Below are 25,845 nucleotides of genomic sequence, written 5' to 3'. Positions count from 1 at the left end.
ATATTCCCCCTAAATTTGTAAATGTCAGTAAAGGTCCATATTTAGAAACTTGAAATTAAGACTCTTGATATTGCTAACCTGCAACACAATTAAAATTATAAAAACTAGGGGTGAAAGTTGACATTATTCACTATTGAGTAGATATCCCATGGGCTAGCACACAAGGCTCAGAGTTGCATGTGGTTAGGAACAGAAGGCTCTAGTGTCCAGAATATTTAAGGAACTCCTACAACCCAACGACCGGAAGACAAATAACCCAATTAAAAATGAACAAAGGATTTGAATTTGGACACTTCTCTAAAGAAGATACACAAACGGCCAGCCAGCACATGAAAAGATGCTCAAAATAAAAATCAGAAGCACAGTGAAAACAACTTCACACCCACTAGGATAGCTGTACTCACAAGGACAGACAATAACAAGTGTTGGTGAGGATGCAGAGAAACTGGAACCCGTACGTATTGCTGGTGGAAACATAAAATGACTCAGCCGCTCTGGAAAACTCCTTTACTGTTCGTCAAAAAGTTAAAGAGTTAGCATATGACTCAGCAATTCCACTCCTCGACATATACCCACGAGAAATGAACACAACCTTGCAGGCAATCACTTGTGCATGAATGTTCATGGCCGCATTCTTCATGATGGCCAAAGAGTGGAAATAACCCAACTTCCCCTCAATGGAATGAATGGACAAATAGTGTGGCAAATCCATGCAGTGGACTCTTATTACACCACACAAGGAAATGAAGTAACGGTACACATTACACATGGATGAAAACATCATGCTAAGCAAAAGAAGCTCAACACCAAAGACCATGTATTGTAGAATTATTTATATGACATGCCCAGAACAGACCATTCCATAAAGACAGAAAATAAATTAGTGGTTGTTAGGGGTTGGGAGGGGGTGGAAAATGAAGGATGGGGTTTCTTTTCTGGGGGGATGACCATGTTTTGTAACTAGACAATGGTGATGATGCCACAACCTTGTGGATGCACTAAAACCCACCGACTTGTACCATGTAAAGAACAATAAATTTCATGGTACAGGAATTATATTTCAATTATGAAAAAAAAAAGGAACACACAACAATCTTTCTGGATTGGAATGAAAATGCATAATGGGATTTTCACGTTCTCATTTCTGTTTTGTCAGTGGTTGTTTCTGATTTATTTTGTGCCAGATTCTTCCAGGTTGTATGGAGGCCACAGAAATGACCCGAAATGAACCCAGAAATGAACCATGACTCTCATAGAATACATAATCTGATAATAGATTTAAGCTAAGCTCATGAATATCTACAACATAAAGTAAAAGGCATTGTAAGGGAAGTACCTATAAAATGAACAAAGACTTCCAACAGAGAGGATGAGGACATGTTTCAAAGAGGAGGGAACACTTGAGATGGCTTCTGAAATATGGGGATGATATCTAGCCATTTGGGGAAGGGATTCCAGGGGCAAAGGAAGCTGAGGAGGCAGCAAGCAGGGAGGTCTAGTCTGGTGGGTTCACACTGCAGATTAAAGGGGGTGTGGTTCATAAGAAATGGGGGAGGGAAGCCAAAAGGTGCAAACTTCCAGTTATAAAATAAGTAAGTCCTGGGATGTAATATACAGCATGGTGACTATAGGTAATAATACTGCATTGTATATTTGAAAGTTGCTAAGACAGTAGATCTTAAAAGTCCTCATCACAAGAAAAAAATTTCTGCAGTCCCTATCAAAACAACACCAGCATTCTTCACAGAGCTAGAACAATCCTAAAATTTGAATGGAACCAGAAAAGACCCCAAACAGCCAAAGCAATCCTGAAAAAGAAAACCGAAGCTGGAGGCATCACAATCCCGGACTTCAAGCTGTATTGCAAAGCTGTAATCATCAAGACAGTATGGAACTGGCACAAAAACAGACACATAGATCAGTGGAACAGAACAGAGAACCCAGAAATGTACTCAGAAATGTATGGCCAGCTAATCTTTGACAAAGCAGGAAGAATATCCAATGGAATAAAGACAGTCTCTTCAGCAAGTGGTGCTGGGAAAACTGGACAGCGACATGCAGAAGAATGAACCTGGACCACTTTCTTACACCACACACAAAAATAAACTCAAAATGGATAAGAAACCTAAATGTAAGACAGGAAGCTATCAAAACCCTCAAGGAGAAAGCAGGCAAAAACCTCTCTGACCTCGGCCGCAGCAACTTTTTACTCAACACATCTCCGGAGGCTAGGGAAACAAAAGCAAAAATCAACTGGTGGGACGTCACCAAAATTAAAAGCTTCTGCACAGCGAAGGAAACAATCAGCAAAACTAAAAGGCAACCGACAGAATGGGAGAAGATATTTACAAATGACATATCAGATAAAGGGTTAGTATCCAAAATCTAGAAAGAACTTATCAAACTCAACACCCAAAAAACAAATAATCCAGAGAGGAAATGGGCAAAAGACATGAAGAGATACTTTTCCAAAGAAGACATCCAGATGGGCAACCGACACATGAAAAAATGCTCAACATGGAAATACAAATCAAAATCCCAATGAGAAACCACCTCACACCTGTCAGAATGGCTAACATTAATAATTCAGGCAACAACAGATGTTGGCGAGGATGCGGAGAAAGATGATCTCTTTTGCATTGTTGGTGGGAATGCAAGCTGGTGCAGCCACTCTGGAAAACAGTATGGAGGTTCCTCAAAAAACTAAAAATAGAACTGCCCTACGACCCAGCAATTTACTACTAGGTATTTATCCAAGGGATACAGGTGTGCTGTTTAGAAGGGATACAGGTACCCCAATGTTTATAGCAGCGCTATTGACAATAGCCAAAGTATGGAAACAGCCCAAATGTCCATCGATGGATGAATGGATAAAGAAGATGTGGTATATATATATATATATATATATATATATATATATACCTATATCTATATATATATATATCTATATGGAGTATTACTCGGCAATCAAAAAGAATGCAATCTTGCCATTTGCAACTATGTGGATGGAACTGGAGGGTATTATGCTAAATGAAATTAGTCAGAGAAAGACACAAATCATATGACTTCACTCATATGAGGACTTTAAGAGACAAAACAGATGAACATAAGGGCAAGGAAGCAAAAGTAATATAAAAAGAGGGAGGGGGACAAAACATGAGACAAATATAGAGAACAAACAGAGGGTTGCTGGAGGGGTTGTGGGAGGGGGGGATGGACTAAATGGGTAAGGGGCATTAAGGAATCTGCTCCCGAAATCACTGTTGCACTAAATGCTAACTAACTTGGATATTATTTTAAAAATAAAAAAAAAGAAGAAAAAATTTCTTTTTGTAACTCTGTGTGGTGACAGATGTTAATTTATTATGGTGATCATTTTGCAATCTATCCAGATATTGAATCATTATGTTGTACGCCTGAAACTAATATGCTATAGGTAAATTATGCCTCAATAAAAAATACTAAAACAAAATAACCTCCAAGAAAACAGGTTTGTCATCTAAACGTGCACTCGTGGTCTATAGCATCATGCCCCATAGCACCCACCTGCTGGGGCACAAGAGGAAATCATTTACACGTGGTGCCGAGGACCCCCCCCCCCCTTACTTATTACCATTCTGATCTTAATCCGACGTTCATTTATTTATTGAAAACATCCTGCAGGCACCATGAAGGACACAAGAGACTGAGTAGGAGACATGAAGGCTGAGGTCCCTTGTCCTAGGAGTTTATTGGTGTCAAACACTAAGCAAACACGTGAATGAAAATATACTTGAGAAATGCAGTAAGTTCTATGAAGAAAAGAGACAGTTAATCCCCGGGAAGAATAAAATGGGCAAGCAAGTAAAGCCTCTGAAGAGGAAGTGATAATTGAGCTCATATGTGAAGAATAAGATGGAGTTCATGCAGGAAAATTAAAAAAAAAAAAAAAAAAAAGGGGACGCATTTTCCAGTGGCGGGAATACCAAGTGTAAAGAGGTTTAAAAAAAAGGGACAGAGGGGTGGAGAGAAAGTCATCTATAAAGTACACCTGAAATTAAGTTACTGGTGGTATTTCACAAAACAAAACAAAGCAAAACAAAACAGGGGTGGGGGGTGGAAAACAGCATAGTTGGGTCATTAAGAGCCTTAAAACAAGCCCGCTTTAGGCAGGAAAGCTTGTTTTTTTCTAACCTCTCAGGAAAAAAAAAAAAATGTTCCATTTCTCTGTGTTAGATGATGCAATACATCACATTCTGAATGTCATTCCCAGGATTTTAGAAAAACCGGCTTACATATCTTCTTTGCTGCCAAATATTAAATTGCACAAAGACCAAATAACAAATCAAAACTATGATACTAGAGGTCTCCCCGCGCCCCCTCCCCAAAGGTTCTGACATCTCTCAATGATTATCTACTAAATGGTCCACCCGCACCAATGTGTTTAAACTCTCGGAACTGTAAGTGATGATTTGTGATTTCTCCCATGAGAGGAAGCAGCCTTTCCTCAGTAGGCTCCCAAGGAAACAATTTGCCTTCAAAATGCGTAAGTGTTTTCAGCTTGCAATATTGGTATCATAAAACTCACTAAGACAGAATCCAGGAACATTTTTCTTTCCTTACAGTGATGTAGCAAATATCTGTTTCTGTTCATTCCATCGCTATAAGGAAATAAAAATATGAAGAAATCAAGGTCTCTTACCAAAGATTTGTGGTGAAATTAAGGTCAGAAATAATTTTAGAAAATACTAAATGAATTTATCTTAAAAAGTAACTTGTATGGTGACAGATGGTAACTAGACTTAGTGTAGTGATCATTTCATAATGCATATAAATTTTTTTTTTACATTTATTTATTGTTGAAAGAGACAGAGCACAAGTGGGGAAGGGACAGAGAGAGAATGAGGCACAGAATCCGAAGCAGGCTCCAGGATCTGAGCTGTCAGCAGAGCCCAATGTGGGGCTTGAACCCACCAACTGTGAGATAATGACCTTAGCCTAAGTTGCATGTTTAACTGACTGAGCCACCCAGGCACCCTTCCTAATGCATATAAATGTCGACTCACTCTGCTGTACAGCTGCAAGTAGTGTAATATGTTGTATGTTAACTATACTTCAGGCTTTTCAAAAAAAGCAATCCTGCGGTTTGGGAGAACAAATGCCAGTTAGAAACAATTCTAAACTCTCAGTTGAATTGTCCAGTTCATAATTGTTCCACCTCTTTCCACTGGGCTCTTAAGACTGTGATGTTGGAGGGAGCCCTGGTGGCTGAGTGGTTAAGTGCCCGACTTCGGCTCAGGTCATGATCTCATAGTTCGTGGGTTTGAGCCCCGTGTCAGCCTCTGTGCTGTCTCCCTCTCTCCCTGTCCCTACCTTGTTCACGCTCTGACTCTTTCTCTCTCTCAAAAATAAATAAACGTTAAAAAAAAAAAAAAAAAGACTGTGATGTTGGAATCACTGGTAGCATATCTGAAATAGTGGCCGGAACAGGCAGAATGGAGCCCTGGAAGTGACGGAGTGTGGATGACAATGCCGTCAGGACACGTGGACTTCCTGGTTCCACGCTACTCCTCTCCCTGTAACTTACATGTTTGAGTTGGAATTCTGTCACTTACGATAGAAAGGGTCTGGATTAAAACAAGCAATGTGCAATTTCTTCACACAGTTGGCCCAATGAATGGCTTCTTATCAGGCTTTCTGCCTTTGAGTTTCAGTTTTGTAACTTCAATTAGGGGTCCTGATGTAGAGCGAAGACAGAGGGGAACAGAGCATAAAGGGAGTAAAGCAGTAGGGGGTCCGATGACAAAGTAGTTTATGGTGCCACGATGGCTGGCATCATGTAGGAGCTCCGAAAGTGTCCAAATAGGCAGTTAGTTTGAACACAAAACTCCTCTTTCAATCCTGAGTACACGACAGAGAGATTAGCTACACCACTCTCGCCCCCTCCCACATACCAAAGTCCCACTTCAGAGTCTGGTGTTTAATCTTTGGGATCATTAGAACTCATTCCAGCCAGAGGTGGAGATCTTTTTTCTGCATTAAACATATTAAATTCAGGTATGATGCAGCAAGCCGTAATTTATGATCTCATTATACAGTTAGAATCGTCTTTGTTGAATTTTAATGTATCCTTTAAAAAATCCTTTTTAAAATAGCAAACATTTACTACCTTTTTACCACTTTTAAGGACTTCATTTAAAAAAAGCAAAATTTACCTACAGTGAAATACACAGATCTTAAGTGTATAGTGTGATAACTTTTGACACATATTTACACCTGTAGAATTACCACTTTGATCAACATATAGAATATTTCCATGACCCCAGAAAGGTGCCTCATGACTGTTTCCAGAAATCTGCCCCCCAAAACTACTATTGTGATTTCTATCATCATAGATTAGTTTTACTTGTTGTTGAATTAAATATAAATAGAATCCTAAGTAGACACTCTTTTATTTCAGCACACCTTTTTATATATGTGCATAATATTTTATTTTTATTTATTTTTAACATTTATTCACTTTTGAGAGACAGAGAGAGACAGAGCAGGAGTGGGGGGGTTGGGCAGAGAGAGAGAGGGAGACAGAATCCAAAGCAATCTCCAGGCTCTGAGCTGTCACCACAGAGCCCAACATGGGGCTTGAACTCATGAACTATGAGATCATGACCTGAACTGACATTGGATGCTTAACCGACTGAGCCACCCAGGCGCCCCTATTTTATTTTATTTTGTTTTAAATGTTTATTTATTATCTTTGAGAGAGAGAGAGAGAGAGAAAGAGTGCGAAGAAGCAGGGGAGGGGCAGAGAGAGAGGGAGACAGAGGATCTGAAGTGGGCTCCACGCTAACAGCAGAGAGCCCAATGTGGGACATGAACCCACAAACCACGAGATCATGACCCGAACCAAAGTTGGACACTCAACCGATTGAGCCACCCAGGCACCCTATTAATTTGTTTTAAGTTTATTTATTTTGGGGGAGGGTAGAGAGAGAGGAAGAGAGAATCCCAAGCACAGAACCCAGTGTGGGGCTGTGTACATATTTAAAAAAAATTTTTAAGTTTATTTATTTATTTTGAGAGAGAGAGAGTGTGAGCAGGGTAGAGGCAGAAAGAGAGAGGGGAGAGAAAGTATCCCAAACAGGCTCCTTGATGTCAGCTCACCTTGATGGTGGCTCAAATTCACCAACCATGAGATCATGACCTGAGCTGAAGTCAAGAGTGGGGCATGCTCAACAGATTGAGCCACCCAGGTGCCCCTCTGTACATATATTTAAAATTTTTTTAAATTTAATTAATTAATTAATTAATTTTTAATTTACATCTAAATTAGTTAGCATATAGTGCAACAATGATTTCAGAAGTAGATTCCTTAGTGCCCCTTCCCCATTTAGCCCATCCCCCCCTCCCACAACCCCTCCAGCAACCCTCTGTTTGTTCTCCATATTTATGAGTCTCTTATGTTTTGTCCCCCTCCCTGGTTTTATATTATTTTTGTTTCCCTTCCCTTATGTTCATCTGTTTTGTCTCTTAAAGTCCTCATATGAGTGAAGTCATATGATTTGTGTCTTTCTCTGACTAATTTCACTTAGCATAATACCCTCCAGTTCCATCCACATAGTTGCAAATGGCAGATTTCATTCTTTTTGATTGCCGAGTAATACTCCGTTGTATATATATCCCACATCTTCTTTATCCATTCATCCATCGATGGACATTGGGCTCTTTCCATACTTTGGCTATTGTTGCTAGTGCTGCTATAAACATGGGGTGCATGTGCTCCTTTGAAACAGCACACCTGTATCCCGTGGATAAATGCCTAGCACTGCAATTGCTGGGTCATAGGGTAGTCCTATTTTTAGTTTTTGGAGGACCCTCCATACTGTTTTCCAGAGTGGCTGCACCAGCTTGCATTCCCACCCTCTGTACATATTTTAAAAATTCATCAATGTTGTTTGTTTTCCATTAGTAATTTTTATTGTTGAATATTTCATTGCATGAAGATACATAATTTGTTTATTCATTCTCCTGTTGATAAAATTTGGGTTGTTTCCTGTTTTTGGCTATCTTGAATAAAGTTGATATAAACATTCTGTATAGATCTTTTTTTAATTTTTAATTTTTATGTTTTTAAAGACTGTTTTTCATTTTATTTATTTTTAGAGAGAAAGAGAGAGAGCACAAGCAGGAGAGAGAGCAGAGGGAGAGAGAGAGAGAATCTCAAGCAGGCTCCATGCCCAGTGCAGAGCCTGATGTGGGGCTCGATGCCACGAGGCTGGGATCACGACCTGAGCTGAGATCAAGAGTCCACACTTCACCAACTGAGCCACCCAGGCACCCCACGTACAAATCTTTGTGCAAACACATGTTTTCATTTTTCTTGGGTAAATTCCTAGGAGTGGTATCACTGAGTCTTAGGATAGGTATATGTTTAACTTTGCAAAAAAACCCCAACAACAACAACAACAACAACAACAACAACAGAAATCCAATAATTCTTTGAAGTAATTGTACAACTTTACTTGTACCACCAACAAAGAGTGAGACTTTAGGCTCTAGATAAGGGCTCAGCAAACTTCAGTTTGCCATCTGTTCGTATATAATCCATGAGCTAAGAAAAGTTTAAATGGCTGAGGAAAAAAAATATCGGAAGAATAATACTTCACAACACTTTACAATTCTATGAAATTCAAATTTAAGTATTTATAAATAAAGTTTTATTCGCACACAACAACACTCATGTGTTTCTGTGTGGTCTGTGGCTCCTTTCTTGGTACAACGCAGCACTGTGTAGCTGCCACAGAGATCCTATGGCTTGCAAAACATATTTACCATCTGCCCCTTAGAGAGAGTTTGCTGACCCCTATCCTGCATGCTGATCAACATCTGGTATTGCTGGATTTTAAGCCATTCTTGGGTGTGTGGACTGCTATCTCCATGATTTTAATTTGCATTTCCTTGATGACCAATGATGTTGGCAGCTTACTGATTCTTCATGCATCATTTTTCGTGAAATGTCTGCTTCAGATCTTTTGCCTGTTTTAATTGGGCATCTTTTTATGTTAGTCTGTAGGATTCCTTTTTATGTGCTGGAAACAAGGGCTTTGCACCTGTGAGATCATGACCTGAGCTGAAACCAAGAGTTAGATGCTTAACCAATTGAGCCACTCAGGCGCCCCGAGGCTGTTTCTTCTTAATAGTGGCCTGGGTGTCTTATTTTAAATTGTTAGAATACTTTTATCCCGTAATCATACAATTCAGATATAATAGCCTCACATATTTGGTTATAATGTTCTGTTTTGAGAATTTAAAGCATGCACAGAGACAATAAGTCATAGCTCTGCTTTCCCTCCCCCCCCCCACCAGCTATAACGATAATCCTGGCCTCCCCCTGACCCACCCCAACTATAACCATAATCCTGGAGTCCTCGCCTTCTCTCTCACTCATGTCTAATTCATCAGCAACTGTTAATCTGCTTTCAAAATCTGTCTAGAAACTGACCACTTCTCATCACTCCATTGCTACCACCCCGTTCCAGGCTTCCACTGGCTATTTGATTTATTACAATAGCCAGAGTAAAATCCAAGATCTTTTTAGTGTCTTGTATGTTCCTACGTGGTTGGCCACCGGCTGGGCTTCTTCCTTGACCACGCTAGGCTCATGCAAACCTCAGGGCCTTTGTACTCGCCTCTCCATATCCTGAGATGCTCTTCTCCATAAAGTTACCTGGTCCTATCTTTTATCTCCTTCAGGACTTGGTGCAAATATCCATCTTCTCAGTGAAAGCTTCCTGAACAAGTTATTTAAAATTGCAACCCAGTGCTCATTCAGCAATCCCTGTGCTCATCGGATGTCATTTAGGTGGCGGCAATGATGAGGCACAGCAGAGGTGCCTAGTGGGCAGGTCCCCGGAAAGAGAAGTGGTTATAGAAAGGGTGGGAGGAGCTAAAATCCTAGTGTCACTTATTTTTGCAATTCTGTTTAGTTGCTGGCACTGGGGGTGGCCTTAGAAAATCCTGATTCTGGGCTGTTCCTTTATTTAGATAAAACTTGGGCTTTGTCCCCTGTAAGGTGCAGACATTCCTGGGGAAGGGAACACGTAAGACCTTGCCCTTAAGCCATGGTATGAATTAAGGGATGACAGGAACAGGGGGCAGGAAAGTGCCTTCGGCGTACTCTGTGTCTTGAATTTTCACAATGATCCTTCTGGAAAGTACTCTCATCTTCATGTTATACTGAAGGAAAGGAAGCTCAGAGGTGCTGAGTAACCTCCCAGGGCCTACACGGCAGGGGCTCTCTGTTAGTTCACACAGCTGCTTTCTTTATGGATATGTGCATGCAGAAGACAGAAAATATAGACAATGGTTCTGCCATATGTAAAGATCCAACTCTGACCCACAGCACCCAGCCCAGGAGGCCAACCCACTCTCTGCACTAACCAGCCCAGGAAGTGAAACCCTTATCTCAAGCAACTTGTTCCAGAAGGCAGACAATAACCCTGTAACAATTGGTCCCAAGTGGCCAGGACTTGATTAATAACTGACAGCTTCCTTAATTTTTGTCCCCAGCCTCCAACTTAGGACCACCTGGAGAATGGCAAATAGGTACTCCTAACCAATCAGATGGGGTGCCCTTTTTCTAGTTAGCCCACCTGCAGCCTCCCCTCACCAGCAGCCTCTGCTGGGAATTCCACCTGAGGCCTTTCCTTTTTTCCACTGAAAAGCTTTCTGGCTCCTCTGCCTCTGTCTCTGAGCCTGCCAGGTGCAGCGACGGTGGCTGACTCTCCCGCTGTCACAGGCTCTGAACGAACAGCCTCTGCTTGTGCTCATTTTGGTGGTCACCATGAAGTTCCACAGTGGGTTCACAGAAGCAGCTGAGTTCTGGGTACACAGTGCTTGTGGATGGTTTGGGGTGATAAAATTATTGTTGGTTAGCGTGAAGGACTGCAGTATAGCAGCGTCTCGCAAGAAGCGGTGTTCAGTCTGGGTTCCACGGTGTCCATGGCTGGGAACTTCAGAGAGGATGCTCCCAGCAACCTGGGATGGGGGTCCTTCCCTCCCCGCTTCTGTCACCCCTGCCTGGGGGGTGGGTTGCAGGGGGAGATGCAGGAAACAGACTATTCAGTGAAGACACAGGGAATGGAGTCTCTAAAAGGCGGCTAGTTAATACCAGCCGTGCAAAAGTCTGTTGACCCTGTAGCTGTGCTCCTTTGGAGCCCTGACCGGGTGCGGCTGAGTCCTCCCCTCCTTTTGGAGGGGAAACTGAGTAACAGAGCCCACGCTGGCTGGGGAGGGCCAAGGGGTAAATGTAGACCAGGGAGGGAGACCAGGCATTTCCAATTGGACTGGAAACTCTATGGAAAAAATTACAAATGATCTCGTACCATCCTTTGGCCTCCAATTGAATTACAATTCTCTAGTAGTAAAATGTTATCCTTGGTAATGGACTTAATCTTCATTTAATAACGCGACAGGAACGACTAAAATGCCCCACTTAAGAGCAAGGTGCTGTACGGAGAAAATGAAAGCAAATACTGATAATCAAGAAAGGGGAAGAGAGGCAAAAATGGAGGAGTGGAGCCCAAAGACCCTAGCGCGGGCCACTTGGTGGGTTCTGGGGGCCGGGGAGGGAGCTAGTGAGCGGATCAGGCAGCTGGAGCTGTCCCTCTGCACCTGTGTATTAACAGGAGCAGGTGCATATTCATGTGGGGGAACATGTCCTCACAGCTCATTGGTCATTGGTTGTCCCTAGCCCTGTCCTCACTGCTCCCACCCTCTGCCCTGAGAGCCTGGGCCCTTAGTACTTCCTTAGTACTTCCTTGGCAGAACTCCAAGCTGTCTTCCCCTGTGGTGTCTAACTGGTTCTCCTCAAAACACTGAATTTCTTTGCACAGAAAAAAAATACAAAAGTCAAAAAAAAAAAAAAAAAAAAAAAAAAAAAAGAGTAACTCCCAATACACTGCGTGATCCAGGCTGTGACCCACCGTGTGACCCACAGTGATCCATGGTGTTCAGGTTCTTTTGAAGAATGGCTTGCTGCTTTTTTTTTTTTTTTCCATTTTGGTTTGAATAACAGGATTTTGAAACCCATCATCTATATTCCTAAGTGAACATTCAGCTATGCTTGATTTAAATCAGGGACTATTTACACATAGGATAGCCTATAGGAATTTATGTCAAGGGAGAGCTGAGGCAGAAATAAAAGGCCTTCCTTGGGATGGGGCAGTATCGGGGGAAGCACGCCTCCCTGTGTCCACTTTGGTGACTCACTGACACCAGATCCCTCCTCTCCCTCCATCCACAGGGCCACACAACTCCTGCGTCTGCGCCCGTGCGAGACCATTGACCCTGTCCCCCTGCACCCTGTTATGAGCTCATTATTGTTTCCAAGCCCAAATGGGAGCGGTTTCTTCTAAGAAAATACCATTAGACCAGAAGAGGAAAGTGGATCTGAATATTAAAGCAACATTCTCCATTAGGCACAGCAAAGTATATCAGACCAACTTCCTCTCTGGCTGCTTTTTATTTCTATGCAGCATATATAAATAGTTGATGTTCAGCATGCTGTTCCATTAAAAAATAATTCTACAATGAAGTACCAGTTAAAATAATTTCAGAGATAAAGAATTATGTAATTGTCCATTACTGGCCCAGGAAGGAAAGAAATGTATTAAATGGCTGTCTTCCTCTCATGGCATCTGATTGGTTTTCTTTAGCACATTGGGTTTCTTAGTACAACGAAAACCTGTAATAACCAAAAAGAGAGGGTTACTCCCTCATGTCCCAAGAATGTTACATATGTCAATTACAATGTATCTGAACTGGACTTTGAACTTTGCAGTGGACCCAGAGTTTTAATGCACCTCTGGAAAACGTGTGATTTTTTTTACTTTTTGTTTGTTCTAAGTGGAACCTTAATATACTCTATTCCAACAAACCCCTCAAAATAGAAAGCAAATCCCTTAACTTTATAAACGGAAATATTCAACAAGGGTATTTTCATTTTTCAGTGAGAAAGCTCTTTGGAGGTCGGACTTGGGTGACCTCTGCCCAGAAGCTCCTTTGTACGGCCTCGTCCCTCTGTCCTCAGTGCATCATGGGTACTGGGTTATGCTGTGTCATTCGGGTGCTTTATATCCTTGTCTCCTGCACAAAGCCATGAGTTTCTGAGGATGACCTCGTATGCCAGCCCTTGGCAGACCTGGCAGGTCGCAGGTACCATTGACTGTGATCGAAATAATGAAGGAGTGGCCCATCATATAGCACTGATCTCCTTCTGAGCACACAAGTGACTCAAACAAATAAGGTCAAAGAGCTGATTGATTTGGAACCTACACTCCTCTGGGATATGCTGGCTTTGGCCTTGTTCTAGGTTTCCTCCTCAGGGAGCTGTGGCCTTATGGTTTGTCTACGTGGTCTCTAAGGCCGACCAACCCTTGGGGGCTCAGGTAGGGTGAGGCCCAAGCACTCCCAGGGATTAGCACCCACCTTCTTATTCTGTCCTGCTTCATGCTGTGGGCCCTAATCCACTTTCTGAGTCTTGCTCTGCTCATTCAGAATGGCGACTTTTGTGTCTACATAGATCTTGGTAGCTGGCCTACCTCTGATTGTCTTTCCCCTGAGAAAGAAATACAATCTGGGTCTCAGTGCATGTGTGCCTCATGATTCTGACTCGACCTGATGCCTCTTACTGAGAAGCTACTTGTGGGGAAAGAAGAATCAGAAATTTAGGTCTTGGCCTCCCAGCTGGAGCATGCATGGAGATGCCAAATTATACTCTCTAGATGTTTCTAGAAGCTCCTGCAAAACACAACTGCTTCTCTGCAATGAAGTTAAAGGTTTCACATTATGGCTTGGCATTTATTTTTACAGTTATTTTCTTTCAAACTATAAAACAACAGTTAATTAGAATTATACCATCAAAAACTCCTTACCCACCACTGTGCAGGGGCGGGGGGAAGAATTGCCAGTGCCTGGATCCTGGGTAAGCTATTCCCCTCACCTGCGCACGTTTTAAAACCACTTTCATCAAAACTTAAAAACTGTTGTCCTTGGGGCATCTGGGTGGCTCAGTCAGTTAAGCTCTCAACTTTGGCTCAGGTCACGATCTCCTGGTTCATCAGTTCGAGCCCCGTATTGGGCTCTGTGCTGACAGCTCAGAGCTTGGAGCCTGTTTCGGATTCTGTGTCTCCCTCTCTCTCTCTGGCCCTCCCCCGCTCGTGCTCTCTCTCTCTCTTTCTCAAAAATAAATAAGCATTAAAAACATTAAAAAAGAAGGGTGTCCTTATGACAGTAGTAAATAAACAGTGTCCACTGCTTAAATGTGGACCGTTTTTGAGGGTCAAATAACAGCCCTGAACTTCACAATGAATATGTTTCTTCATAAAAAAAAAAAAAAAAAGATAAACTTTTGTTTTTTTCATGCCTCTTTACAGTCAGTCTCCCACGATGGTGTAATTCAAGATGCAGCTTCTAGTATTGATTTATGAAGCACTTTGATGGTTGGGGGTAAAAGGAGCCATCTCCCTCTCACTTCACACTGCATTTATACTGCCTTTCAAACTTTCTTCATGTTCTCAAACCATCCGTCCTATTTGGTAAGCACCCCAGGTCTCCGCTACCTCCTGAGCACCTCTGGGTTCTTTCAGTGGCTCTATGATGAATAGGGAAACCAGAAACCGGGCTGCCAGGTGTAAACTCCCAGCGGGTTTCAGGATGCTTCTGCTGGTGGTCTGCTTTCAGGATCTGTAACAGCATTATACACATTTATGTGCAAACGCCAAAATTCCTCCAAGCAATTAAGTTCCTGCCTTCCTTGTGCTCCCCTGCTAAGAATGCATCCTAAGGAAGGGGGAAGCCTATCACACTGTTAGATTTCTGTGTGACCCCTACTACTGGTGTTATTCACCCATGCTGTTGCCATTCAGCACATAGCACGCGCACGCTTACATTGCTATTTCTTTTGTAGGCTCATGCCCTTTTTCTTTGACCACACTGTGAGTATCTTCTGGGCAGAGACTGTATCCTCTGCCCCTTGGAATCTCCGTAATATTACCCAGAGGAGCAACTGCCACACAGTTGGCTCTCAAAGAAATGTGTGTGGTAAGTGAGCAGTAGAAGTGATTCAATGGATAAAGCACCCTTTTCCCTCGTGGCTCAGGGTATCGATACAATTGCTCCTTGTTTTCCTCTCACGCCGAATATCCTCTGGCTGAGTTCGTCCTGGACGACTTTTAGGGCGTATCTGACTTCCTGGGAGAGAAAACTCACTTTTCTGCTGCAGAAAAATACACCGAGTGAGCCCTAATACAAGGTATAGGGATGCGGGCCTCCCCTAGGTCTGTCTCTTCTGTTAGGATTAAGAGAAGGTGACCCAGTGGGCTGCTTTCACACGTCCTTACCCACCATCCGGCTGCAGCTGTGCTGGGCACGCGGCCCACACTTACCCTGGGACAGCTTTGCATCTTCACTGCCCTCACAACAGCAAGTGAAGGCTTGATGGGAGGCGCCCCCAACATCCTGTCTTCAGTGACACTGGGTATGACCCCTTTTGACAGCAGCAGCATAATGATGCTGTGACTGCTCTTGACTAGGACACAGAGATCGGGCAGCCCTACAGAGCAGATGTGAGGCTGCCTGGAGGTCTAGGGCGCGGCATGCTACTCCCCACACTGCGGAGGGGCTGGATTGCATTCTAAAAGCCTTCTTGGTTGCCAATAATTTACCCCCTAGTACTGCAGGAGGAAATGTATTCAAGTGGTGCTTTTTTATTCATAAGCCATAGCTTTTGGTAATGAGACACGATCTCTCCTGCTTTGGTCAACTTTTTGGGCTTTTTAAGAGGAGGGCCTGATGCTTGTGGTCCTGGGCTCTTCCTCTTGGGATCCTAATTCAGGGATAAGAATTTTTCTCCTTTTCTATTAAGGGAATTTTAAAAAAAGATCTAATTTTAGAGTAGTTTTAGATTCACAGCAAAATTGGAGAGTATAGAGACTTCCCATATCCCCCTGCCCGCCTTCCCCGCAGCCTTCCCCTATCACTGACATTCCTAGATCAACAGGGTGGTTTGTTTGTTACCGCTGATGACCCAATTGATGCATCTTGATCCACTGAAGTCCACAGTTTATATTAGGGCTTATCCTTGGTGTTGTATATCCTTGGTGTTGTATCCATTGGACAAATGGATAATGACCTGTATCCATCATTACAGCATCATACAGAGTAGTTTAGCTGCTTTAAAATTCCTCTGTGCTCTGTCTATTCATCCCTAGTAAGGAAATTTTAAAACACTAGGCAGTTTTCACTGTCCCTAAATAGAATTAGAACCACTGCTTCAGCTGACAGTCTGATTCTCTTCTCTTTTTTTCAGTTTAAAGAGTTTGTTTTGGCTTGAAACCAACCAAAAAAATAACTGAGTATTAATAAATGTAGACATGAAGTCAATTATTCTGGGTGCTGTGGGGTAAGGAACAATCATTCAGGGTTCTTTGTTTACTCCAATTGCTTTGTTGATGTCGTGGGGTTTTGACAAGCTCCTGCTTATCTTTGAAAGTCATGAGCTGATTTGAGGCCCTCGTAGTTAGGTCTTACCTTTGAAAATGCTTATACTTGGAAACTTTTCATAGACCGAATTAGCTAGAGAATTTGCTCGATCTTTTGGTTTCAACTGAACAACCTGCTTGCCACTGAAGAATTTCACTCTAGATTGCAAATGTGTCTGACAATGTCAAGAGAACAGTTACCTGGGGTAGAGGCGGGGGGGGGGGGGGGGGGGGGGGGGGGGGGGGGGGGCAGGGTCCACACACCTGAATGCGAGACAGCAGACTCATGGGAGTGCTAGGCGAGCCCGGGCTCTCTCAGGAACCCTTGTGAGCACAAACACCTGATCATTCCTTTCCCCACGTCTTTCTCTTCACCTGCAGGAGGCAATCACCTGTACACATCCTGCAATTTCATTTGGATCCTTCCAAACCCTTTCCTTAAGGCCCACGTTGAAAGTTGTGGTCACTGCTGTATTGTCCTCCCCAGAATGGGCTCTGTGACAGCTGCACTGTTCCTGCGTTCTTGTCTCCAGCCTCCTGTACCACCTTTGCATAAAGTGGAAAACGCTGGGGATTCCTTTTTGGTCCTAATTTTCTTTGAACTCCCAGCTGAAACTCCTTGGCTTCTCCCAGATGTCTTTGTTATTCTTTATACCTTTCCTTCTGCAACACTCTTCTGATCTGGGGCCCTGTCCTGGGCCCTTCTTCTCCTACTCTGAATATTCTCCTGGGGTGGCATCCCCTCCCCCAGGGCCTGTTGCTTCCCAGACAATGCCCACCGGCTTCTCATGGGTGACTCACCTTCAACACATTCCAAGCGCAACTCATTGTTCTTTCACTCCGCCTCTCTCTTCCTCCTAAGTCCCCTATTGTGGGGGGGGTGCCATTGCCATATTGCCCGAGAGAGAAATCTAAGATTTCACCAAGACTTGCCCCCCCCCCCCCCGCCCGCCGCCCCTCCTTTCCACCACCTCCTCGGTCCCCAGATTTGGTGGATTCTACTTTGCCTATATCTCGATCGCCTCTGGCCCTTCCTCTTTGTTGTTACTACACCGGCCTGCATTCACTTCTTCACCTCTCTTGACTGGACCATTGCAACCTTCTCCAGCTGGCTGTTTACCAGTGTGGTGCAGTGAAGCCAGACTGCTGGGTTGGAATCCTGGGCTCCAGAGGTTGTGTGAATCTGGAATGGGATTAGTGTTTTTAGACCGTGTGATCTCGTGTTACTATTTAGTTTACAATTTAGAGTATGGGTATCACAGGGAGGAGTGGTTCCGCTGAATATAGAATTCAGAGATTGTGCCAATTTATGGAGTCTTCACCAGGTGCTAAGCTCTATGCCAAGTAAGTTTACATACTTTTTTTTTTCAACTAATTTCAATTAATCCTGTCAGTAAGCATGTGGCATCAGGATTATTACTGATACGGAAACTGCAGCCCTCACCTACGGTCGCATAGCTGGTAAATGGGTACGTTGGGATTTCAAACAAAATTTCTGTCTGACTCCAATGCCATGTTCTTAAACACCATGCATCTTTTAGTGGATCATAAGTATATCCCCAAGTTTTGAGAGTATTCATAAAAAGACTTACATATTCCAGTGACACAATCACAGTAGTTGACATCTAGCTTGAGTCCAGTTTCAGAGCCAGTACTAATCATCTGTATAAACATGAATGGGTTTGCAAGTCATTATGGACTAAGCGGTGTCCCCTCAAAAGTCATATGTTGAAGCTGTGTTTCTGAGCGTGACTGTCTGGAGACAGGGTTTTTAGGAGTAAAGTTAAAGGCGGTCATAAGGGTGGCACCCTGATCCAATAGGGTTGGTGTCCTCATAAGAGGAAGGGAGACCAGTGCCCTCTCTTGCCATGACAGAACATTCGAGAAGGCAGCCATCTGCAAGCCACGAAGGGAGACTTCCACAGACACCAAATTCTGCTGGATGTTGAACCTGGACTTTCCAGCCTCTGCAAACTGTGAGGAAATTAATTTCTGTGGTGTAAGCCACCTTGTCTGTGGTGTTATCACAGCCAGAGCTGACTACGACCCAAGTCAAAGAAAGCAGCTTTGGCTGAGTGCTCTGACCTTCCGGTGTTTTGACAGGTCAAAGAACAGCTTGAATTCTGGGAATGAAATCTGGCTTCATGTAAACAATGCCAGTATCAAGCCTGTAAAACTGTAGTTAATGAATTAAACAGTAGAATGATACAGAAGTTGTGACTAAAATACCATAAGGGCATGACATCCCCTTCCAAGGCTGTAAGGAAGTGTGACGCTGCTGTGACTTTAGGAAAGTGAAGGTGTAGTCAGGTTATCTGGGACTTCTACTGACTTTCAGAGCCACGCTCCTACGGGAAGCTGGGGCAAAAGGAAGGCAGCGAGTTGACGAGGATGTGCCGCAGACAGTCACGAACCTCAAGTCTACTGCACAACTCAATGGCTATCTTGGCCACTGTATGCATTACCATGAATTAAGTGGGGGGAAAATAACCCAGGGGCGCCTGGGTGGCTCAGTCGGTTAAGCATCCGACTTCAGCTCAGGTCATGATCTCACAGTCTGTGGGTTCGAGCCCCGTGTCGGGCTCTGCGCTGACAGCTCAGAGCCTGGAGCCTGCTTCGGATTCTGTGTCTCCCTCTCTCTCTGCCCCTCCCCTGCTCACACTCTGTCTCTGTCTCAAAAATAAATAAACATGAACAAAAATTATTACAAAAAAGAAAAAAAAATCCCAGCCATTTATTTGAAAACAAACAAACAAAAAAACAAGTGATCAAAACCCCACAGTGGAGAATATTCCACGTTTCTGTGACTATACCAAGCGCCTTCTCTTGGAGAAACTGAACACTTGGACTGAGGTCATTCTGGTTTGTACTAACAGCCGGGTGCAGAGGGAAATCAGCAAATGCCCCAAAGGGATCGCTTCCCTGGTGAAAGGTGTATTCCTGGCACAGAAGTACCAATCATACAAAAACAGAACAGGAAACAGTTGAATACAGCAAAAAACGTAAATCCTACCCACCACTGAGAATTGGAAAATTGAGTAACAATCTGGAAAAGGAATAGTATCAAATGAGTAGCTGGGTCGTACATGACGGCTCTGCCCCAACAGGTATGTGGTGAACAAGGTTCACATCAGAGTCAACAAAAGCTGTGGAAGAAAAGACAGTGGCATCTACTATATGATAACCCCATGAGCTCAGTGGTGGAAAAATCCGCTCGGACAATGGTGAATGTAGCTTTCCTTGCTCAAGGTGTTTGGATAAATATTCTGATCCTACCTTCAGTTTTGTCGACTGTGTTTTCATCGGTGTAGACCCAGGGCCGCTACCACTGGAGACTAGAAACGTCTGTGTTGCTTGGGATAGAGATCAGAGATAAGAACTGGTGGCCTGTGGACTGCATCAGGCACATAGGTTGTGTTTTATTAATTTGAGCCAATGCTTAAAAATAAGTAGGCGTCAGATGAAAATGGGCATTTTCATCTTGTTTCGGAAATTCAGAAGACCTGGCAACAGTGGGCCTGAGTTCTCACAAGGCAACAGTGGGATGAAGCTAGGACACAACTGTCCCTTGTAGTCAGAGCGTGGCCTGTCTCTGAAACCTCCTTCTGAATTGTGCCCCTCCCCCTACCTCTCATTCATAAGTTGAAGCCCTAACCCCCAAAGAGCCTATATTTGGAGACAGGGCATTTAAGGAGGTTCTTAAGGTTAAATGAGGTCATAGCGTGGGTCTCTAATCTGATTTTTCCATCTCCCCTGTGTACAGGTGTACAGAAGAAAGGCCATGTGAGGACACAGCAAGAAGGTGGCCATCTGCGAGCCAGGAAGAGAGGTCTAAAGGAAACAAAATCTGCTGGACCTCAGACTTGGACTTCCAGTCTCCAGAACCGTGAGAAAATAAATGGCTGTTGTTTGGTACTTGTTATGGCAGTTCAAGCCTACTCACATATAGCTCATGCTCTGGAGAACAGAGTTCTCTGAGAACTCCTCCCCATGGTCCACCCTACACACCTGACATATGCCCACTTCTCCGAGACCATTCCCTCCCCTTTCCTGCTCCACTGCTCTAGCTCTGACTCCAGGATCCCTTCTGGATCTGTGGCCTGCTAACTGGAACCTCCATCTTATCTCCACACCGTCGCTGCACCCTCTTAAAATCCAGCCACCCCATGCCTGAAAGAATGCTCCATCTAAAGGTTACAATGGAATTACATCTCTCTTATTGTTAAGCCCTCATGGGTCACATTGGCTCCCAGACTCTAGTGCTCTCAGCACAATGTGGGGTGCTAAGTGCTGTGCAAGAAACAAAGCCCAGGTCATTGGCATGGACCCAGGGGGGCATCAGCATGCATCAAAGCACCCATGAAGTCCTGTGGACTGTAACAAAGTGCCAAACAAGAGATGCAAATAGAATTCAATATGGACACGAGTGAGTTAAACATTTATTCCCATGGAGGACTGTGGGCATGTCTCCTGGAGGAGATATCAACATGGAAGATGGGACAGCCTTGGACCAGAGAGCATGGAGTAAGGAAGGGCCCTGAAGTGCATGTGTCCTTCCTGAGCCTGTGAGTTCTCTGATGCACATTCCGGAATAAGTAAATGGGGTCTGCAAGCAAGATAAATGGCTACTCAACACAATAGCAGCAAAACAAACATTTGAGGACATGCTTTTGATTCAAAGTTTTCCAGCTAAATCCATTCTAAATCCTAACAAAACCAAGAACCTTTCTCAGTTTAACTCAAATCTATACAAAATCTGATAAACCATGTCAACCTGATGCAACAGTATATGTTTTAATGTTGACATCTTTGGGTGACAGATACAATGTATTTTTCCCCCAAAGGGTGAGTAGTTTGGTTCAACACCATTTTCAATGTGAGGTTGATATACAAGTTGCATTAGGCTATGAGACAATATCTTTAAAGAGGATAGGCATTCAATATGTGTTACTAGAAGTTAGTTCTTTGGCGCACATCAACCCCTTCATTAGATAGATCTCCCAGTTTCTCTTCAAAGAATCATAAGCTTATTCATTTTTATATATATCAGACAAGCTCTGCTTCACCTACCCTTTTATTTTTTAAAAAATTTGTTCAACTGCACAATCACATTAAAACATTACATTGTCACGACCCTAGACCTTATTTTATTCTTCTCTTATTTCTTGCGACCACAATTCTCTCCTTTTTGAGTTATCTTAATCTGATGCATTTACAAATTTTGGCTTGAGCAATTTCAAATCAATTTCCTTCCAGACAAATAAGTGGGTGGGAGCATGCTTTAAGCACTTGCATTTCTGAAAATCTATTTTACCCTCATACACAAACAACAGTTTAATGAGATATGAAATTCTAAGATTACAATTCCATATTTTCGGAACTCTGGAAACGCTGCTCTGTCATAGTGTAGAAGTTAGCACTGTTGATGAGAACTCTGCTTCTGATGTGGTCCTTTTCCCTGTTCAGGTAACCTGCTTGCTTGTTTAGTTTTTTCTTCTCTGTTTCTCTCTCACCAACCACCCCCCCCCATTTCATTTTATTTTAGAATTCAGATATCTCACCAGGATACAGCAGCTAGGGCTGTGTTGTTTTAACTAGTCATTCTTGCAGTAAGTGAGCTCTTTCAAATTGAAGACTTAATTGGTTCTCTAAATGTTAAAAGGCCACCTTCATTTATAACCAGGTATCTTAAGTCATGGAATGGGTTCTTTTCCTATGCATAACAGAACACAGAAGTAAACAGTTTTTTTTCTTTATTATCTCATAAAATTTGGGTCAAAAGCCCACATATTAACTACATTTTTTGCCTTACAACTTATTTTTTAAAGCAGTTTATTTATTTAGGGGTGCCTGGGTGGCTCAGTTGGTTAAGCACCTGACTTCAGCTCAGGTCATGATCTAGCAGTTCGTGAGTTCAAGCCCCCCATGGGGCTCTGTGCCGACTGCTCAGAGCCTGGAGCCTGCTTCGGATTCTGTCTCCCTCTCTCTTTGCCCCTCCCTTGCTTGTACTCTGTCTCTCTCTCTCAGAAACTAAATAAACATACATTATTTTAAAAATTTTATTTATTTTATTTTGAGAGAGAGAGGTAGAGAGAACACGAGCAGGGGAGGGGCAGAGGAAAGAGAGAGAGAGAGAGAGAGAGAAGGAGGGAGGGAGAGAGAATCCCAAGCAAGCTCTGCTCTAACGCGGGGTTGAACTCACAAAGGGTGAGATCATGACTTGAGCTGAAACCAAGATTCAAGGTTTAACCAACTGAGCCACCCAAGCGCCCCTTGCCTTAACATTTATTTTTTTTTTAATTTTTTTTTTAATTTTTTAATATATGAAATTTACTGTCAAATTGGTTTCCATACAACACCCAGTGCTCATCCCAAAAGGTGCCCTCCTCAATACCCATCACCCACCCTGCTCTCCCTCCCACCCCCCATCAACCCTCAGTTTGTTCTCAGTTTTTAACAGTCTCTTATGCTTTGGCTCTCTCCCACTCTAACCTCTTTTTTTTTTTTTTTCCTTCCCCTCCCCCATGGGTTTCTGTTATGTTTCTCAGGATCCACATAAGAGTGAAACCATATGGTATCTGTCTTTCTCTGTATGGCTTATTTCACTTAGCATCACACTCTCCAGTTCCATCCATGTTGCTACAAAAGGCCATATTTCATTTTTTCTCATTGCCACGTAGTATTCCATTGTGTATATAAACCACAATTTCTTTATCCATTCATCAGTTGATGGACATTTAGGCTCTTTCCATAATTTGGCTATTGTTGAGAGTGCCGCTATAAACATTGGGGTACAGGTGCCCCTATGCATCAGTACTCCTGTATCCCTTGGATAAATTCCTAGCAGTGCTATTGCTGGGTCATAGGGTAGGTCTATTTTTAATTTTCTGAGGAACCTCCACACTGCTTTCCAGAGCCCTTGCCTTAACATTTAAAAGGCGTCAAGCAGCATCAGGAATTCATGATTTTTTAAAAATTTTAAAGGATTTATTTATTTTTATTCTCCAGTAGAGTACATAGAAAATGCTTTCCGGGTGTTAACTTGGAGAAGCACTGCTATGCTTGCTACAGCTAAAGCTTTGAGAAAATCCTAGCAAACCGTGTAGTAGTTTGTTCCTTTAAAACGCTGGTGACTTGGTGCCCGCTTTCTTGCAGGCAGCACCACGCACAGCTCCCGGGGAGCCTGCCACGCTATTCTGCTGCTGGTTCTGAAAGAGAAGCAAACGTTCCGAGAGCACTAGGGCTGCAATTACTCAATGAAATAGAAGTGCCACATCTTCAGCTGTTGAAGTTACTTCTACAAGCCACACCCACCGACAACTCTGCCCTAATTCTGCGATTGGAATAAAGGTTTGCGGTCACGCTAAAAGGCCTTCCAGTCTCCTGCCATTTGTGTTCCTAAAACAAAGTGCAGCGTGACTACACCGTTGCAGGAAATGAGATGCTCGCGTTAGCCATCCCTGTGGATCACAGGCCGGGGAAGTAAATCAATTGAGGGGGGAAAATTCCCAGAGAAGCTCATTAATTAGTAATAAATGGGCAAATGGCCCAAATCACAAGGTGTGGAAGGCAGCTAAGGCCGGCAGTGTGTTCTCGGCCAAATCACGGATGTAAATACTGTCGGTGTAAAAGTCGACCTAGCGACGATTTCAGCCCGACCACCCGCCCCGCGCACGTCTGCGACCGTAGCCCACCGGGTGCGGAAGGACCCGGGCCCCGCGCCCGGCCGGGGCGGGGCGCGCGCCGACGACACCTACCCAGCAGCAGGAGCCGGTGCGTCTGCTGCAGGTCGCGCTTCTGCTCGCGGAGCATGCGGTCGATGTTCCTGCTGACCTTCCTCGCCTCCCGCTCCGCCTCGCGCTCCTCCGCGCGTAGCTGCTCCGGCCGCCGTCGCCGCTCCTTCTTCGGGGCGGCTTTGGGCCGCGTGCACGCCGGGCTCTCGCCGGCGCCCCGAGGGAGCGGGGTCTGGGCCGCGCCTCCCCCTAGCCGGGTCGGGGCCGAGGCCGGGGTCGGGGCCGGCACCGGGCCGGGCCGCGCGTCCTCCGCAGGCGCTTCCGAGGCGGCGTGGGGGACGTCCTCCGGGTCCCCGAAGAGCAGCGGCCGCAGACTGTAGCACAGACCCATGTGGGCGCGAGGGCGCGGGGCGCTCGGGGCTCAGGCCGGGGCCCCCGCGGAGGGGCGGGAGGGGGCTGCACCCGCACCCGGCGCGGCGCTACCGCCCGCAGGCTGCGGGCTGGGGGTGCGGCGGGCACGGGCCGAGGGCCACGGCCCCTCACTGTCCCGGAGGGCCATTTTGCATTTTCCGCCGGGTGCAGGGGGTGGCAGCCGCCCGGGCTGGAGATCACCTGATAACGCGGCGAGCCCGCCGCGCCGACGGGCCTCCACGAGCCCGGCCCCCGTTACCGTAAATACCGCCTTCCGGGCCGTCCCCCGTTACCGTAAAAGCCGCCACCGGGGCCGGCCCCCCGTTACCGTAAATACCGCCGCCAGGGCCGACCCTCGTTACCGTAAGTACTGCAGCCGTGCTGGTTCCACCGTAAATCCTACCGCCTGGTCCACTCTGATTACGGTAAATATCGCCGCCTTGGCCCGGCCCCCGAGACGGCAGGCACCGCCTCGCGCTCGGGACTTCGATACCGTAAATACGGTTGCCCGAGTCCGGCGTGCAGCTGCGGACAGTGCCGCAGTGGCGGTGGTGGTGCCGTCACCACCCAGAGCTGCCATTGCAGCACTTAAAATCTGGGATAGTGGTAAAAGAGAACGGGAAGCCGGAGAAAGGGATGGAGATGCCAGCTTTCAGATCTTGAACTGCCGGATGTATTCCCTGCAGAGATTGCCGCACCTTGCCTCGCCTTTTTCTGCTCACTTACATTTTACACGCATGCAGACATGTCTACACACTTTTGGTCCTTACCGTAATTCTATTATGGCTTTGGTGTCGACAAAATCTCCAAATCAGGAGGTCCGTGACATCATTTTTAACAACTACACTTAAGAAAACACTGAAAAGGAGAACATGTAATTGTCATATGTTATTTTTATTTGCTAAGATGAGTTATGAAATTGCACTCTGTATACTATTTGTTGATCCACAGTATAGGGCAGAGAGGAGCAGAGGCACATCCAGACGGAGTGCCCTTTCTCCAGGCCTCCTATGGCTACAACCTCCCAGAAATCCCCAGTTTCCATTGTTTCCCCTTTAATATCCATCATCTTATAGATCGTTTGCAACGGATGAAGATTTCTGTTAGCTTTTAAGAACTCTGCTATAATATGTGGTCCTTAATTTCTAGCAAAATGACATGAAATATTACAACTGATGGTTAAA

The 25,845-nt window shown here is 44.4% G+C and overlaps 1 protein-coding gene across 1 annotated transcript in view; it reads right to left on the bottom strand.

The window, feature by feature from the left end:
• The window catches only part of GNAL (G protein subunit alpha L), a 151,929-nt gene extending 127,082 nt beyond the window's left edge, over positions 1–24,847 (bottom strand). Inside the window, exon 1 of the mRNA XM_049620443.1 lies at positions 24,275–24,847. Within this exon, the coding sequence (XP_049476400.1) occupies positions 24,275–24,641 (367 nt within the window). The 5' untranslated portion in view covers positions 24,642–24,847. The remainder of the gene's footprint in view (positions 1–24,274) is intronic.
• Positions 24,848–25,845: the final 998 nt, after the last annotated feature.

This window comes from Panthera uncia (assembly GCF_023721935.1).
Source record: "Panthera uncia isolate 11264 chromosome D3 unlocalized genomic scaffold, Puncia_PCG_1.0 HiC_scaffold_8, whole genome shotgun sequence".
Lineage (NCBI taxonomy): Eukaryota > Metazoa > Chordata > Mammalia > Carnivora > Felidae > Panthera > Panthera uncia.
The sequence above is the reverse complement of the archived record's forward strand: the minus strand, read 5'-3'. Positions and strand labels throughout refer to the sequence as shown.